This window comes from Blennius ocellaris (genome assembly GCF_963422515.1).
Source record: "Blennius ocellaris genome assembly, chromosome: 14".
Classification (NCBI taxonomy): Eukaryota; Metazoa; Chordata; class Actinopteri; order Blenniiformes; family Blenniidae; genus Blennius; species Blennius ocellaris.
This window is the reverse complement of record NC_137663.1, coordinates 18,674,268-18,692,208: the sequence shown is the minus strand read 5'-3', so window position 1 is coordinate 18,692,208 and position 17,941 is coordinate 18,674,268. Positions and strand designations below refer to the sequence as shown.

Sequence of the window (17,941 nt, the reverse complement as noted above, 5' to 3'; positions counted from 1 at the left end):
TTCACGAGTTTTTTTTATTAACAATTTATCTGTCTAAATATTCCACTGACGTGTATCATTATTTTCTCCAAAATAGAGTTATCATTGTATCTCAAACTGCTCAGAAATACATACATATTGATAATAATATAAAGAAATAATCTTAGATACAAGGCATGTGATAGACTATACTGTATATAGAGGAAAAAGTAACTAGAATGTAGGTAGCTGCTTCCCTGAAGTGAAAGTAGAGGAGCAAATATTACAGTCTTGGAAGCTTACCTTGTTATGTTTCAACTGCTGGGATTGATGTAGATACCCTACAAAATGTGGGCCAAACCTTCTGAAGAACACTTTACATAACATTTTTCCCTGAAGAAACTTGGAAATACATGAATATAAAACATTAAATGTCAGCTTGTCATCATTTGAGACAAGAAACCGAAAAGAAAGACATTAAATGTTTCAAAATTCTCCAGAAATTACAGTTAAGGCACAAACGTAAAGAAAAAGCAACAGCAGATCATCCAAACAGTTGCTTACACGTCTACTCTCGTGTTGAAATAAATGGACACGTTCAGCTGGACCTGGATGTTTATTCCACAAGTGTTAACCTAAATCGTGACGTTCCACTCGTCACTGGCAATTCAAAGGATGTTTCTTCTCTCCATTTACAATAATGCGTCTTCAAATCCTCTTGTTTTTGAATGCAGCTGAATTTTCAGCGAAAGGTCGGAGTGATGTACTGCCGGGCTGGGCAGAGCTCAGAGGAAGACATGTACAACAACGAGAGCTCCGGACCGGCCTTCGAGGAGTTCCTGGACCTTCTCGGGGAGCGGGTGCGGCTGAAGGGTTGGGAAAAATACCGAGCTCAGCTGGACAACAAGAGTGAGCTGAAATCGTGCACTTACACCCGGATCGGTTGGCTGCATCTCACCTTGTCGTAGCGCCATTATCCGAAGGGCATCAGTGCACCACTGAAAGCCCAAGATAACTCCTATCTAGCCACATGTAATCTGAGTAATGCCTGCAAAATAGCATAGTCACTGCTGATTATCTCGGCGCTGTTTTCCCCTCAGTGGGCAGCAGGAAACAGAAAATGGGACAGATTTATCCTGACTGTGGCAGTTTGAGTTCAGTCTTTCATTCAGACATGTTGACTGATTCAAGTGACTCTCCACCTGCGTGGCTCTTTGTGTGACGTAAAGTGCGTTTCTCTGTGTTCTGTGGCTGTACAGCGGATTCAACCGGAACACATTCCCTCTACACGCGCTACCAGGACTATGAGATTATGTTTCACGTGTCTACTATGCTGCCATACACAGCCAACAATACACAACAGGTAAAACAACCAGAGTCAAACTGAACAAAATGTCTTTTTTTCTTCTTCCTCTTGCACTTGAAGTGTCTGTGTGCCTTTGTGAAATCTAAGAGAAAGCCTCTGTGTTCTGCAACAAGGATGACATCAAAATTCTGCCCCCCCAGAGTTCACTCCCACCATGAAGGTCTTTCTTACTGTCGACTCACAGGCAGTCTTCCTGAGCAGCTGGCTGCCACATCCTCATGGTTTAAGCCTGTCTGTTGTTATTTACAAAGAAACCGAAAGACATACAAGCAGAGGTGAAGAGACCACTGCAAAATGTTGCTCAAGTCTCGCCACGTTGCTTAAAATCCTACTCGATCATCAAGTTGAAATTATTACGTTTTTCAATTCAATTGTATTTGTAAAGAGCAAAATACAGAAACACATTCATCTGATGAATGTAAAACAATTTAGAAATAACACCATTGAAATCAAACAAATGTTGATGCAAGGCAGGAATTTATAATAAACTTAAAATGCAGCTCAAAATGTTTGAATATTAATTCACATTGCCAGCAGACACTGTGATGACTTATCGTTTGACAAGATGCATGATTTTATGAGTTCAATTTCATACATGTAAAATACAAATACCACACAATATCACTTTTTATTATGAGTATTTTGCTACTTCCTCTCAAACAACAACCAAAAAATGATTTACTCCCGACATACAATTTACTCATGAATTAAATTTCTGTTTCCTTGAACCCTTGATGTTGATTTTTAAGTCGTCAAAACGCAAGAAACATAATCAATGTACCTGCAATAGTCAAATGCATTTGACTTAGTCAAACCAAACCTGGTAAATTAATTTATCCTATTTATCTGAATAATCGCATTCGTCGCATTTTGTTTTCATGTGAACTAAACCTTTAACTGTTGCCTCTTTTTTCCTGGTTCTCTCTCTTTCAGTTGCTGCGGAAGCGTCACATCGGTAACGACATTGTGACCATCGTGTTTCAGGAGCCGGGCGCTCTGCCGTTCACCCCCAAGTCCATCCGCTCACATTTCCAGCACGTCTTTATCATCGTTCAGGTTCACGAGCCCTGCTCCGACAACACCTACTACAGGTCTGACATTCCATCTGGTTTTGGTTTATATTTCATGTGACTGCACAAATGATGGTGTGGGGATTATTCAGAAGTTATTACAGTCTTTAAAGAATGCTTCAAAGTTCTGCCGTCGGTGAAATCCCTCAGGTGTTTGAGTTTTATGCGTTGTTGGGGAAGTGTAAAGAACTGATTTGTAGAAAACACTGCAGGGCAACACATAACATCTAAAGCGGGTACTAAATATTTCTGCAGTACTCACCCTTTGCCTTTACTTTTACTCTCTCTGTGTTTCAGAGTGGCTGTGACTCGCTCTAAGGACATGCCGTTATTCGGTCCTCTGTTCCCGAAGGGCGCCCGATTCCCCCGCTCGCCTGCCTTCAGAGACTTTCTCCTCGCGAAGGCCGTAAACGCCGAAAACGCTGCCGAGAAGTCCGAGAAGTTCCGCTCCATGGCCACCCGAACGCGGCAGGAATACCTGAAGGACCTGGCCGAGAACTATGTGACCACCACGCCTATAGACTCCTCCACCAAGTTCCCCCTGCTCTCGCTGGGCGGCAAGCGCAAAGACAAACTGAAAGGTGCCAAAGGCGCCGAGCTGCACAGTGCCGGGGCGCTGGTGTGGGCGGTGATGGTCAACAGTCGAGACGAGTGGGAGGCGGGCGAGCTCCGGCTTCCCTGTCTGCTCGGGGTGTCGGCCGAGTCGGTGGTGCTCATCGAGAGGCTGACGCGCAGGGTGGTGTTCAACTGCTCCTGTCGCGACGTCATCGGCTGGAAGGCAGTGACGGAGCCTAAAGACGGGGGACCCTGTTTGGATATTTACTACGAGCGAGGGGAGTCGGTGTCGATCACTGTGATGGAGAGCCAGGCGGAGGACATACGCGAGGTGGTGCAAAGGCTGGAGGTGGGTGATCACGCCGCGACTGGAATGCTTTACCTTGTGCAGTTTGCGTGTTTCCGAATCACACACGGTGGGTTGCTTCCATGCAGCTGGTCACGAGGGGCTGCGAGGCGCTGGAGGTCACCCCGCTGCGGGACGGGGTCGGACAGCCCGGCTTCCTGATGAACGAGGAGGGCTTCGTCACGGAGCTGCAGCGGTTCTGCTACGCCGAGAGCGGCGGCCTGCAGCTGTGGGCCCGAGTGGTGCGCCTGTGTGGACACTCGCTCGTTCACCTGAGCCCCGAGGAGAGGACCCGACTGCTCCGCACGGCGCACAAGATCCACATCACTGTCATCCCGCCGGATGAAAACGGAAAGCCTCGCAGGTCGGTGTTTTGCAGCAGCATGGACACACGAGGGAGAGAGGAAGAGGAGAATAACGAATGCACATTTGAGTGAACAGGCCAAGTGTGAGACTGGAAAACAAACTCATGTTTGAATGAAACAAGCAGGCGGAAGTAAAGAGCAGTGAGACGAGGTGAAAGAGAGGTGGAGGAGGAGGAGGAGGAGAAGGAGGAGGAGGAGGAGGAGGATGAGGTCACAGAGACAAGCCAAGTGCCACCGTGGGGTCACAGCTTGTTGTTGGTCTGCAGTCGGTGACACGCTAACTGGCTAACGACCAATGCATCCCTCTAATGATCTTTATTCGAAGTGTCACATGCTGCCTCACTCTTATCAGCACCTATTAGAGCAACAGAGCATTTCAGAAAATCCTTCAAATTGTTAGACAAGCACTGAAGCTGTCATGGAAAGTAATTTACATGAGCCCTGAATGTTCTCAAAATACCAATCTCCCAATACAGCAAGCTAAAGAAACAAAAGTTTATTTTAACAAGAAATATAAAGCAGCGCCGAGGTCACTTTAAGTGAGGGCTGCACGGCGCTGTAGCGGTTAGCGCTTTCCTCACAGGAAGAAGAGCCCCAGTTGCAACCGTGGGCCGGGGCTCCTTCCTGTGTGGAGTTTCTTACTGTGCATGTGCGAGTTCTCAGGTTTCCTGCTGCAGTCAGTGTGGCGGATATGAGGCAGAATCTGTGTCTTTTAAATGGATCATTGGCGTGAACGAGTGTGGGTGATGTGGACTGACCCTGCCACTACCTGCAACTAAAACTTACATAACACCGTGACAATCAGTTTCTATTAGTCATACTATTTGGCCTTTTGTGTGTGTGTGTGTGCGTGTGTGTGTGAGAAACATGTTTGGTAATATTGGTGTTTGTGTCCCATCTGGAAAGATTTTCCTGTAAAAAGAGTTTATTCAGGCTGAAATCAGAGGTAAACCAGAATTAATGAATTAAACAGCTCAGAGTGAAACATTTTAAAGTCGACAGCAGAAATGTCTTCAGAGAACACCCCTGATTTATTTATTCTTCCTTTGTAACTACAAAGCACAAATTGTCATGAGTATCTCATGAGTCGTGACAGAGAGTTGAAGCTCAGTGTAACAGAAGCTGACTGATGCAGCAGTTTCGTTGCATGTCGTCATCGTTTTTTTTGGCTTCTCCTCGGTTGGTGGTTTGACTCACGGTCTGCTGGTTGCTTTACGTCCCGCAGGAGTTTCTCCGAGCTCTACCAGAAGGCCATCAAGGATGCGGAGTGCAAGCCCGGCGAGGATCAGTCGGGAGAGGCGTGGGTGCTGGACGAGAGGGAAGAGGAGGACGAGGAAGAGCAGGAGGTGATGGAGGACAAGCAGAAGGCGGCGGGGGCCAATGAGGCGGAAGAGGGGGAGGCGCAGGTGGAGGCCGAAGACGTCGAAGAGCAGCCATGTGATAGGGGTCAGAGCGAGAGAGGTCACGGCTCACTCCTCATGCCGCCCAGCTTACCTTTGCTCCGGGCCACTTCGCTGCAGGATCCACCGGCCAATCAGAACCAGGAGGGCAGTGCTTCACAGCTCACACGCAGCTTCTCTCTGGAGAGACAGCCGACCTACAGGGACTCATGTGACGGGTGGGTCTCACTGAAGCACAAGTTTATCAGGGTGACAAACAACAACAAAAAAGAATCAATAGATCATAATAATTTGAGATTCTGCACTTTTATTACTTTTATTTATTATAAAAGCTAAAATATTCTAGTTTGTGTGCAGTAGTAGTAGTAGTAGTAGTAGTAGTAGTAACAATAATAATAATAGCAATAATAATAATAGAATTAACTCAAAAGAGAACTTTTCCCTTCTATTTGTATTTTTCCAAATGTGCCTTGAATTTTTTTTAGTCACTATAAAAAATATTGTGTTCAACAATTGTGACGCTGAAAGACAAAGCTGATCAGTGTGTGTAAATTAATTTCACAAAAATTCAACTTTAGTTAGTTAGTTTATTAGAAACATTTTTTTACTCTGATTAAAATGTATTTTGTTTTCTCAGTATTTCGGCTTGGCATTCATTTCCAAGTTGAATATTGTACTTTTGCTTTACAAATTGGAATTTGCTTCTCCAAAATATGATTGATTGCACTATACATACACATGTACCGTTTAGACTTAAGCAAATGAGGTTACATTTACTTACCAAGCTGTTAAAATATCTTTTTTTTTTAGCTCTCTCTGATAAAAAAGTAACAATTATTTTAGTTTTTTTTAAAATCTTTTTACACATTTAGATAATGAGACCAGAAAATGATAGAAACCAACAAACTAAAGGGAAACAGAAATGGCACAAAACCATCCATCTACTTTCCATCCTCACAGAGACAGACAAGATTAGATCACCAATCATCTTGAAATGTATGATTTCTGAGCTGTGAAAGGAACGACAGAGAAAATCCATGCACTCAAATAAAGAAAACATACAAACTCTACACGTTAGAACTCCAAACTGCACTTGAGCTGGGGAATAATTTCACTGTTCTAACTACACTCTTACATTCCACCACAGAAACCCCAATGACTGAAACCACTTCACTATAAAACATTGCTAGTTAACCAAACCTAGTTATACCAACGCAACGCAAAACAAGTACTGAAGTTAAGACAAAGCCCGAGTTATTCGGATTTTTAGGTTCTGCTTTTGACGATGCAAAGGGATCTACCTGGTTACACGAGGAAAGAAGTGTTGATTTCTCGCACAAAACACACGTTGTATATCCACAATACGTGAGAATACTTCTTTCACTTGTACAACAGTAGTTGTTCAGATGATCTGGATTATTAGTAAAAAAAATTGAAGTGAAAATCATCTTGTTTCCAAGATAATTGTGAGATAAAAGTTAATTGATTTTCAGTAAATTATTGGTTCTGCTTGGCGTTGTGAAGTGTTGGAGTCCTCGTCTTGACAGTCGGTTCTCCAAAGCAGCGTCTGTCTGCTGCAGAGTGAAAGCACTCTGGTCAGTTGCGGGAAGAAATGGCGCACAAAGGACATATTCATAAGCTTGATATTAAATTCGGCTGCTGCACCAAATTGAATTTATCTGTTTTTTTATCATCGCACAAAACAGAACTGAAATATTTGACCGGACTGCATCACATGATACCTTTGATAGATAAATCTGTGGGGGCACGACATCACATCTAAGCCATCGCAGATTACTTTTTCTACGTGCTCCAGTTTCTCTTTTGACCTTTGGATCAGATTTCATTTTGATAAATATAAAGAAAGCTTGTAAGCATGAACAGCTGATTTCCCGTGTTTTCTCCCCCCCCCCTGACCACGTCTCTCTCTCTCTCTCTCTGTCTCTCTGTCTCTCTCTCTCTCTCTTCCCTCCCATCTTGGCCGACAGGCACGTATATGACAACGTGGGCCTGAAGGTGGAACACCACATCTATGAGAACGCCGGAGAGCTGAGGGACGCCACACCTGATCTGATCCTGGCCGTCAAGCCCAAGGTGCCCCTGGAGGACGAGCAGGTGACAAACCAGGACAAACTTAGGATTTCTCTCCCGGATTTCGGTCCTTCTTCTGACAGTTTGATCTCCTCTCTTGGTCGACCTCTGCTCTCAGTTCACGGCGGCGGAGTTCGACGACGACAGGGCTTCGGCCAGCGACTCCTCTCTCTCGTCGTCCCGACTGTCTTGCATAGACCGAGCGGAGAGAAATTCACGAGCCTTGAGCCTTCATAACTCAATCACCAAGAGTGAGTACCTATTTTTTTTTTACGATCATATCTAGAAATCCACATCCATTCGTCTTCATCCAACTTAGCGGTGCGAAGCACCGGAGCTGATCGCAGCTGGCAGAAGGCAAAGCTACATCCTGGACGGATCATCAGTCCTCCTCAGCGGAGATGCGGCGAGACAGACAACCGCTCACATTCACACCCACAGGAAATTCAAACTCAGAAATGAAGCGCGCTTTCACGTCGGTTTGTTTGGAGCCGACTGCACCTGATGAGGATCACGTTGTAAATGAGCTGCAGTAGTTTGGCGCTTTCACACCGACTTTTCTCTTCCAGTCACGTTCGCTTGACGACAGGACACACACGGGGAGCATCACGGTTACGTGGTCACAGAGCTTCTCTGTTTGAGGCGATCACTAAGCTTACACATTGATGTTACTGTGTGTTGTGGATAGCAGTGCATTTATAAAGCCACCTGCATTAAACTACCACACCCTCCTCAGCTCAAACCTCTGGTTTTGCTGCGATTGTTCTCACGCCACATTCATGTTTTCCGCAGACTTGGTCTACAGTTTAATTACATTTTTCACAGCCACAACACACTCGGACTGAAAAGTCAACTAAATATGGCCCATGTGAAAGCAGCCCGAGACTGTGGACGAAAACACACACACAGGCGAAAAGGTCTCCATGCCGGGAATTAAACCAGAGGCCTTACCACTACACCACCACACACACACACACACACACACACACACACACACACACACACACACACACACACACACACACACACACACACACACACACACACACACACACACACACACACACACACACACACACACACACACACACACACCTATAAAATACATGAACCCCTATAAATCTAATTAAGATGAAAGTATACAAAATATTTACAAAAATAGTGGCATAAGAGTAAATAAAGTCATTTTTGAGAACATAGTGTAGAATTGAAGACCCCCATCATGGACTCATACAAAGCCCACCCCCCCCCCCCCCCCCCCCCCCCCCCCCCCCCCCCCCCCCACCCCCCCCCCAGACACAACAGCTGCTCAGATGATGCCAGAATGAAACAATTACATGTGTTTGCGAATCATATCTGCCCGCTTTAATCCTCAAATTCCTTTTTCCCCGAGATTTTTTTTTTCTGCCTTAAACCCCTCTCTTCATTATCCCCCCTCTCGTCCCCCCTTTGTTCCCCGTCTTTCATCCGCGCTGCCCCCTATTCCGCTAATCTAATATCACCCCTGCGCTGCTGCCACCCCCTGCCAGGGCCGGGATGAAAAGGGGACAGATGGGTAGTGGGAGGGGTGGAGTTTTTAGGCAGCCCCAAATCAAGGAGCCCCTCTTACGCCATCTGCTCGGCCTCCGCTGAGACCATGAGACTCATCGTTTAACCGCCATAAGAGCACGCTTGCTCATCCTCTCGTCAGATCTTTCTGATTTTTGTTGGGGGGGGGGGGGGGGTGAAGCTTTGAAAAGCTGCTGATCGCTCCAGACGACGTCTTCTCATTGGAAATTCACGAGTCTCTCAGAAGCGACTTGAGGAAAAGTGTTGAATCATAAAGCAGCCGTTTCACGCCATTACCTCATGTTAGTTTGACAAAGTTTTTTTTTTGTTTTTGTTTTTTTTAAATTATAAACTTGCACTTTAGAACCTGCTGAGATCAAACTCATCATCGTCCAGCCGCTCTGATTCACGTCCTCTTCTCAGATTTCATCCTAACTGTTACCAAAGACACCTCAAAGGTCAGAAATCTATAACCCTGCAGGCATCATGCAGATAGGGCAGCATTTCCTGCCTCTCTGTGCTTCTCCACGCTACGATCTGACCAGCTTTAACACAGCAGCGCCCCTCAGTGGCCGCTCGGTCTTACTACATCGTGGGTCAAAATTTGTGCAACTCTTCCTCTGCTGTGCTAAATTAATCTAATAAAACTTTCTCTCCTGCAGTTCTGTCAGAGACCACGGACACGACGGAGGAGGAGTGGCAGTCCATCGCTGACCTCGCCACAGCCTGCCGCAGCATCCTGGAGGCTTTGTCACGAGAAGGTGAGGGAAGCTTCACAGAGGCGCTATTCACTCATTGTAAAATTAAATGGTGACACATGCTGTTTTAGTGGTAATTACAGTCATAAACCTGCATTTTTCCATCTATGACTTGGCTGCGTCGCATTAATTTGACTGTTATGAGCAAATAATCATTAGAATAATCGTTCTACTTTACTTATGTAGAAGCTTATATACATATATTTGTAATAAATAAATAAATATATACTTTGGTACATGCCCCAACATAAGTAAAAGACACATGACACATGACACATTTTTCGAGGCAGTAGATAACTCCAATGAGTGAGCACATCAACACATAATATATAGGAAGATTCTCTCTCTGGATTCAGTAGTTTGAAAATGAGCGCCCAAGATCTTGATTCAAATTGTGTTAGTTTTAAATCTTTGCTTGACTTCAAAATAAAAACCAATATATTTCTTTAAAAGCTTTCATTTTGGAAAGAATTTTTAAAACTGCAAGCAGGATTCTTGATATTGAGTCATTACCGCTGAAGCTCGCCAGTATTTATAATTGTTGCAGTCATCTGCTTCAAGCTATCGCTGTAATTCTGAATCCTCGACCGACGTATGTTCGTTATCACAGACCGAAAAGCCAGTGACCCCAGCCAGGCAGGGGGCGACCAGACCGACGGCAAGCTGAGAGACTCAAAGGACAGGTGGGTTTCCTACACTGGGGCGTACAAAAGGAAACAGTTTGATGCCTCTGTGGTTCGTCTCCCTTTCCTTTGCCTCGTTCATTACACACACACACACACACACACACACACACACACACACACACACACACACACACACACACACACACACACACACACACACACACACACACACACACACACACACACACACACACACACACACACACACTCCTCCCGAGCTCAGTAAGATCTGCGCCTCTATTCTGTCTCCATTATTTTGACTTTATTGGCTCCTTCTGACTGTTTGAGTCAATGTGATGGCTTCTCTGCCCTCGTAAAGAGCGGCCTCTTGCTGACTCAGTGATGCACTTTTGTGCATGCACAGCATGTCTGATTCACCACCATCGCCTTCTCTTTTTGCAGCACCCCAGCTCTAATCCATTTAAATTTTTGGTAATAGTGCTTTCCAGCTTTTAGGTTGCCACATTTTTTATGTTACATGCTGTGAGTGAACTTACACAGCTTCAAAAAGTGCCAATTAAAAACAAACCAAAAAAAACAACACAAAAAGCACTAAAGCAAAGCTTCTGTTTTTTTGTCGTGGATGCATGCATCCAAAAATTGTCGAGGTCCATTACTATTGGAACTGGAACCAGCTAGTGCCTGTAATATGCTTTAAGTGCATGTGAGAGACCATCGTGGCTCAGTTGCGTCCGTGTGTGAACCTGAACTCCCTAATATTCAGCCGTGAGCTGAACAGATCGAACACGCAGCCCCATCATGAGTCTAAATATACACCGCTCCACTCAGATCACTTCACAGCAGTGCCATGTCTCTCCCTTCAAACTCTTTAAAGGCATCACCAGGAGACCACTTCTGCATGCTCTGCTGGGTGTAGTCGTTATGTGTGGCTGCAGTCAGACGCAATGCATCATGGGATGACTGCACTCACTCAGAATAGGTCTGTTTGTCAGACGTGGCAATTACTATAAATTGATCAGTGAGCATAACAGGTTTCATTAAGGGCAACGAGGACGTGGTCTGGAGCCGGAGTGACAGGCTGCTCCACGACCAATCAAGCAAATTGAGAGGTTCGGTAACCCCGTGAGAGATGAAGGGAAGTTTCCTTTGAGGAGATGAGAACTGTGTCTCCCCGAAAGAGTGCATTTGTTGATTTGACGGCTTGGAAAACGAAACCACTCCGACACTTTTGGCTGCCATTTACACATTTATCCATTTGCAGGCGGTAAAATACCATAATTGCTTTTGACAGAGTGTCACTGCTTCTCTTTTTTTTTGCAGTGACTCTCCAGGCCACCTAGAAGAGAAGGTGTCGCAGCTGGAGGCCATGCTGAAGAAGCTGCAGGATGACCTGCAAAAGGTGTTTTGACTTCCATGAATGTTTTTTTTTTTATTCTGTGATAATGTTCCCAGTACACTCAGAAAGTCAGCAGGTAGGAGGAAATTATATAAACTGCTCAGCTTCTTTTGCTGGAGTGCGGTGGTTTCTTTTTTTTTTAAGCAGAATTTTGTTTTGTCATCCATGCAAGTCACTGCTGACTCACTGTAGAAATGTAATAAATAAAAAAAAAAAACCACTCTAATAGGCATTTATTTATTTATTTATTTATAACTTTGTGTACAGACAATTTGAGATATTTCAAATACTCTCAGATTTTTTTTTTGTTGTTGTTGTTTTTTTTTACATGAATCTGTGTTATCCGTGCTTGTTTGTGCACATTTCTGCTGAACGTAAGTCTGTTGCTCCTGTTTATTCCTCATGTTGCTGCACTGGAAAGCTGTATGTGAAAAAACTCAAAAGATCACTTTACAAATTAAAACTACCACTGCGAGTTCCCCTTTGCTTCTTCAGAGCTTTCATGGCCTCACTCAGCAGATAGAGTCTCTCCGTCTCGCCTTCAATTACAGACAAGCAGGCCTTGTGTTAATGATCTGTTTTTTTATTTATAATTTTTTTTTGTCAACTCTGTATATGTCTCTGTGTGTACAAAGCATGGTATTTCCCCAAATTATGTGACCTGTGTTCCAAAGTCATTCATTAGGATTGCAACTATAACTATTTTCATTATTGATTAATCCAATGACTATTTTTCTAATTGGACAATCGTCTTTTAACTGAAAAGATAAAAAAAAAAAAAAAGTTGAAACGGGAAGTTCATGTTCTTAAACATGAGGACCTCCTGCTTTTCTATGTTTTGTAACAAAACAAACTAATTTGTTTATGAAGTGTTTTACTGTTGAAACATTTTCATGAAGAATAATCATCAGACTATTCAATCATGAGAATAAATATTAGTTGCAGCCCTATACATGTAGTGCCTGCTTAACTAAGCAGCAGACTTTAAAGCACTGATTTTAATAAATGATGTCCAACAGTGAAAATTCAGAGAATGTTTGGTTGTGTTTACCTGATACAAAGACTTTAATCTGCCCTGTTAAGCCAGTCATCACTTCATTGACTTCCATGTTCCTGCACTGTTTTGGATTCCGACTTTATGCTGACTTACTGCTGATTGATGTGCTTCTTTGCACTGTGTGTGTTGTTACATTCGATGTCTTGCTGTCATGTCTGGCCACCAGATTTCCTTTAAAGCCACCGCTGTACCTGTCGCTCTCCTCCGTCCCTGCCACAGTGATCTGAGCGACAGCTTTTGTCTTGTTGTGTGCCGATGTGTTTCAGGAGAAAGAGGACAAGGCGGTGCTGCAGGCCGAGGTGCAGAGCCTCAGGCAGAACAACCAGCGGCTGCAGGAGGAGTCGCAGAGCACAGTGGCCCGCCTCATCAAAGTCACCGAGCTGCTGTGCAACGTCAACAAGCCCTGTTAGCTTCGCTGTGCACAAAACCCCAGAAATCACCTGAAAGATGCAAACGTGCAATCGTGCACTCAATACACCTATTTTGTTTGTGCAATTTTGCAAACGTAAACACACATACTTTGCCCCCACCCCCCCCACACCCCCCCTCTCAATCTGTGCATTACCACAGCCTCTGTCCTAAGTTGTGGACCTGCCTGCTGGTGAGGGAGCTCGCAAAATAACTCGCAAGAGACCAGCTAAGAGACTCTTTCAGCCTCCCGTTGATCACTTTCACAGACGAACCAGCACAGGCTGCTGTGTTGATGCGCAATGCCAGAGTGCACGCACGCGTGTATGTGTGTGTGTGTGTGTGTGTGTGTGTGTGTGTGCGTGTGTGCGTGCGTGCTTCAAATACTTGACAAGCTGGGCTGAAATCGCACTTGCATTAAAAAAAAAAAAAAGTGGCAATTAAGACTGAGAGACACAGTATAGCATGTTTGGTGGTGTCTTATCTGAAATGACCAAAAGTGTGTGTGTGTATGTGTGCGTGTGTGTGTGTGTGTGTGTATATTTATATATATATATATATATATATATATATATATATATATATATATATATATATATATACCAATCACCAATAATATATGTGAGCAGTAGTATTGCTATCTTCTCTGCCAGTCTGAGTGTGGTTCTGCAGGGCGCTTGGTAGGAAGGCCAGGGAGAAAAAAAAAGGGGGGGGGGGGGGGGTGACATGACAATTAGGAGCCTGTAGGCTGCCTTCAACTTCAAAAGATGTAATGACGTTGACTGAGTCGCCTTCGAGCAAGGTCTCTTACATAAGGACATAATTCTCTGCCCTCTTCACTTCTCAGTAGTACTGTACTTAGACATTATAGGCAAAGACTGAAAAAAAACAAAAAACAAACAGGGCATAAACTGGAAATGCATTTTTTTTTAACTAAAAGAAATGAGCATGCTTGTTCCTTATGGAAGTATGTATGAGACCAGTATTAAAGGGATACTGAAAAAGGGTGATACCTCTCGTGAAGACACAGACTTACGGCAGGAAAGAACGGCTTCAGCTTCCTTCCATGATTGCCTGTAGCTGTGATCTTCTAAACCTCACTATTGTAGCAGCCATACTGTAGAAGATCTGCTGGCCTGAACCACTGAATGCCAAACGGCAGCTTATTTCTCAGCTGGCAAAATAGCTTTAGGTGAATGAGACACCTTGACCTAAAATAGTGAAATACAGAATAGTGTATTTGAATATGTTTTGTGTTTGGCTGGATGTCTACGGTGACTATTTTTTGGGGTAATTGTTTACTATGGCTTATGAGTGGTAGCAGTAAGGACAATAGGGGAAATCTTACCATCCCACCTTAGTGTGTGTTTCTGTGTGTTTCTGTGTTGTTCTTGCACTTTTTCTTTTCTTGTTCAACTCTAGCACTGGACCGGGCACGTACTGTACTTTAATTAGTCTGCCCAGGGTTGTGTGTTGCTCAAAAAGGTGGATAACCCCCCCCCCCCGACACCACTTGACCTCCTCCTCTTTCTGTGTCCACTGCTGATGGCGCCGATAACAAAAAGTTCAGAGGAGGTGGACCACTTCTCCTTAGTGCCAATGAAAAAGCCCGGGCAGCTCTCCCGGTCCCCCCGAAAACAAAATCAAGCAAACTGACCTTAAACCAATCTCCGATCACAAACTCTGAACATAAAGGTGGTGCCAAACGTTCGCCAGACTCTGATGTTTCTTCTTGTACAAACCTCCTCCTGTAGTTTTATTTTAGAGTCACTTTGAATACCAGCATATTAAGAAATGGTATATACAGATTAAATTATGAATCCAAACTTTATCAGTATGTGAAGATACTGTATGTACAGCGGAACTGTTCCTTGTTAGTGCGATGGGTCGTGTTCCTTTTTTTTTTTTCGCAGGATGATTATGCAGACAAAGTGTTAATCACGGCCATGCGGGCTCCCGTATTCGTCTCCTCCACATGCTGAAGCCTCATGACTGAACAGGGACACAGACAGTCGGTGTGAGAAGACCTGTTTAACTGTGTCTTGTATAGCTATTTAGATTGTAGGAGGTTGGTGAAGCATGAGAATGTGCCAAGCAACTTCCCAGCTCCCTCTCTGTATGTGTGTATGTATAAAAATGTAACTTATTAATCATGCAAATGTGGATTTTCTTGTAGCTGTGTAAACTGGAAGGACGCTGTGGGGATGAAGATGTGAAACAGGGCGGAGAAAAGAATTGTGGGCTTGGTTATTGAATTTTACTTTCTTTTGTAGACAACATGACAAAACGCTGTCTGATGCTCTCACTTAATGTAACTACGGATCTTGTTATCGTCCGAGTACTGAGCCACTTCATCGGTAGCTCTTACATATTTAATAAGGTCTTAAAACACCATTAGGTACGCCTTAATAAGTGAATCTCTTTCTGTCAGGATGGATGGTCAAACTCTTGTTAACTCTGACTTTGTGCCTACCTGAAAATGTAATGTGTGTTAATTCAGCATAGTGATTTCGGTCCTTTCTTTTTCATTGCACTTACTCAGACTCCGCCCCTTCCTACTCTTTTTATTTTATTTTTCTTCTCTCTTTTTTTTTTTATTCGTTTGTGGCAGATGAAGGATTTTCTGAGAGACCATCACAGCATCTGGTCTTTCATCCGCTGTGCGAGGAGAAGGCATTGTGATCCATGTGATCTGAAGACCAGATGATGATGTGAGATGTGCGTTGTTAATCTGAAGGCTCACAGCTTGAAGTGTCACGGATTGTGGAAGGAACCAACATATATATGATTTTTAAGATGCGCATGAAAAGAAAAGGTGCTGGAAATGACTGATGATGCATTGAACTAGTGTTAAAGTGGATGCGGTTCCATTGAAAGGTGTTTGCGTCCTTTAAGAGTGACTGATTTGGGGGCATTTATCAATTGAAAATGTGTTTGAAAATATAGATTAATTATGTGGCAATGGTGGCGGTGGTGGTGGTGGTGGTGGGGGGGGGGGGGGGGGGTGGAACTGCAATAACTTGGATACCACATGCTTCCTTTATCTCTTTCTTGGCCTACATTGAAAGTAAAACCATTTGGTCTCACATCAAAGTCTCTACAGATGTTTGACAAATACCTCCGAAGCAGATTACGCTGAGACAATTTCTGACTTTAAAATACAATGTTGTGACCATGGAGGATGTTTCAGTTGAAATCAGAGGATTTTTAAGAGATCGCTGAAACGTCATTTAATATTTTCACCACCAATTTCTTTCTTTCTTTCTTTCTTTCTTTTTTTTTAAAGGTACAACTCAGTTAGCGTTGAGGCAGATCTGCTGCAGAACATAAATGTATTGATTTTCATGTCTTTTGTATTTACACTTTTGAAATGCCACACATTGTTAATGTGAAATTCAAATGAAAATGCCCCCCAAGTGGAATGGAGTCAATGAGTGTTGCTACGGATACGGATGTTCGCGGACGTGGGGAGTCGGACCTCTGGGTGAATTTTTGTCCAGGCGGAGAGACTTGTGATGGTCACACACTCTCAACTGGACTCTGGTGAACCGGAGGGCTGAAGATAAACCGGAGCTCAGGAAGAAATAGTTTTAAAGCCTGACAGCAGTGGTGCGGCCGGTGTCAGATGGAGGTCACGGCCGAATCAGACTCGCTTGAGAAGAATGAAACATAAAAATCAGCTGACAGATTGGGAAGAGATATGTATAAACACAAGATGACGGTGTTTTCTGCGGGAAGCAGCAGGCTCCTGGAGCCGTAAAGCAAGAGGTGTCTGTTGTAATGGAACCAGCAAAACGATAAGCAGTATAAAAATATGTCTATTTATATGGGTGAATAAAGGAATGTTTTTGGTATAAAAAAAAAAAAAAAGGAAACGCTGTGCTTGAAGTATTTCTAGAGTGGTCTTTTTGTCTGTTGCACACTGCAAATTACATCTCCAAGAACAATAATCCAGCACCCAGACCACGTAGAGAGGAATTTACAGATATAATATCATCTCCTGGTTGAAGTTACCTGTGCCTCGTATCGTCGATGTCTGTACGGTGCCCTGCCGGGTGTCTGTCATTAGTACAGAATCACAATCATCTTCTCAAAATCAATCTACTTGCCTGCATTTCTTAATCTGATTTCGGTTTCCTTTTTGCAACGTCCGATTTTCTTAAGCATTTTAAAGAAACTTCCTCTTATTTTCTTCTTGACTAAAACTATTCAAACTAAGTTTACAGCCAATATGGTTGTTATCTTTGTTTTGTTTTGTTTTTTTAAAGTCCAGACTCTGTTGGTAGTTGATTTCTCTGCTGTCTCTACATTTTTGTTTCTCACAGTTTCACACACGTCACATAAATTTGCATATTGTAAGTTGATTATAGGCAGTTTTCAAAGTACGTATTGAAATTCAGAACATCACTGATTTAAAATATAAATTGATTTCACATGTCACATGTTAATGTTGCAGCTGTGCATATATCTACCATTACACTTCATTAACATAAAATTAATTAATAAAACTGACTACGTTCCAGCTTATATAAGCTCTGTTTCTGATCATAGCATTAACACAAAGGCATTGACACACCTTGACTCCAAGTTTTAATGTTCCAAATCCTACACTGGATTTTGTAATGATAGTGTTTCATTGACAAAGAAAGTATATCACAAACTGTTTTTTTTTTTGTAGATACAACTGTACCTAACATCTTCTGGAGATATATATAAGATCACGTTTGCCTCCTATTAGAGGTCACATCCAACCAGGAACAGTCAACGATATCTTTCAGTTGATCTTGGAGCGACTCTGGGTTTCCCCAGAAGAGCTGGAGGAGGGGGAGACATCTTTCCACTGAAACCCCACGTGGACTGAGGAGAATAGAAGATGAAGTATTTGTGTTGGCAGAGACAGAAAAAAAGAAAATTAATTTAAAAACAAGCCATTTTTGTTGTTGTTTTGCAATAAACCAGTAATAATGTAACTGTTG

At 43.4% G+C, this 17,941-nt stretch overlaps 1 protein-coding gene across 1 annotated transcript; it reads left to right on the top strand.

Moving 5' to 3' along the window:
• The first annotated feature begins 7,287 nt into the window (after positions 1-7,287).
• On the top strand, positions 7,288-13,371 carry LOC308139103 (signal-induced proliferation-associated protein 1-like). The gene is made up of 8 exons (XM_080508444.1): positions 7,288-7,402; positions 7,471-7,630; positions 7,721-7,762; positions 9,064-9,157; positions 9,362-9,460; positions 10,068-10,140; positions 11,425-11,503; positions 12,824-13,371. The coding sequence occupies exons 2-8, from the start codon at positions 7,553-7,555 to the stop codon at positions 12,965-12,967; spliced, it is 609 nt and encodes a 202-aa protein (XP_080364570.1). The 5' UTR covers positions 7,288-7,402; positions 7,471-7,552; the 3' UTR covers positions 12,968-13,371.
• Positions 13,372-17,941: the final 4,570 nt, after the last annotated feature.

What these genes read in the sequence shown, in the direction of transcription:
- LOC308139103 (XM_080508444.1), top strand. Translation starts at nt 7,553, where the DNA reads ATGCGGCGAGACAGACAACCGCTCACATTCACACCCACAGGAAATTCA. An exon ending in TTACCAAAGACACCTCAAAG is followed by an intron (nt 9,158 to 9,361) that starts GTCAGAAATCTA and finishes TCTCTCCTGCAG; the next exon opens with TTCTGTCAGAGACCACGGAC. An exon ending in TGCAGGATGACCTGCAAAAG is followed by an intron (nt 11,504 to 12,823) that starts GTGTTTTGACTT and finishes GATGTGTTTCAG; the next exon opens with GAGAAAGAGGACAAGGCGGT.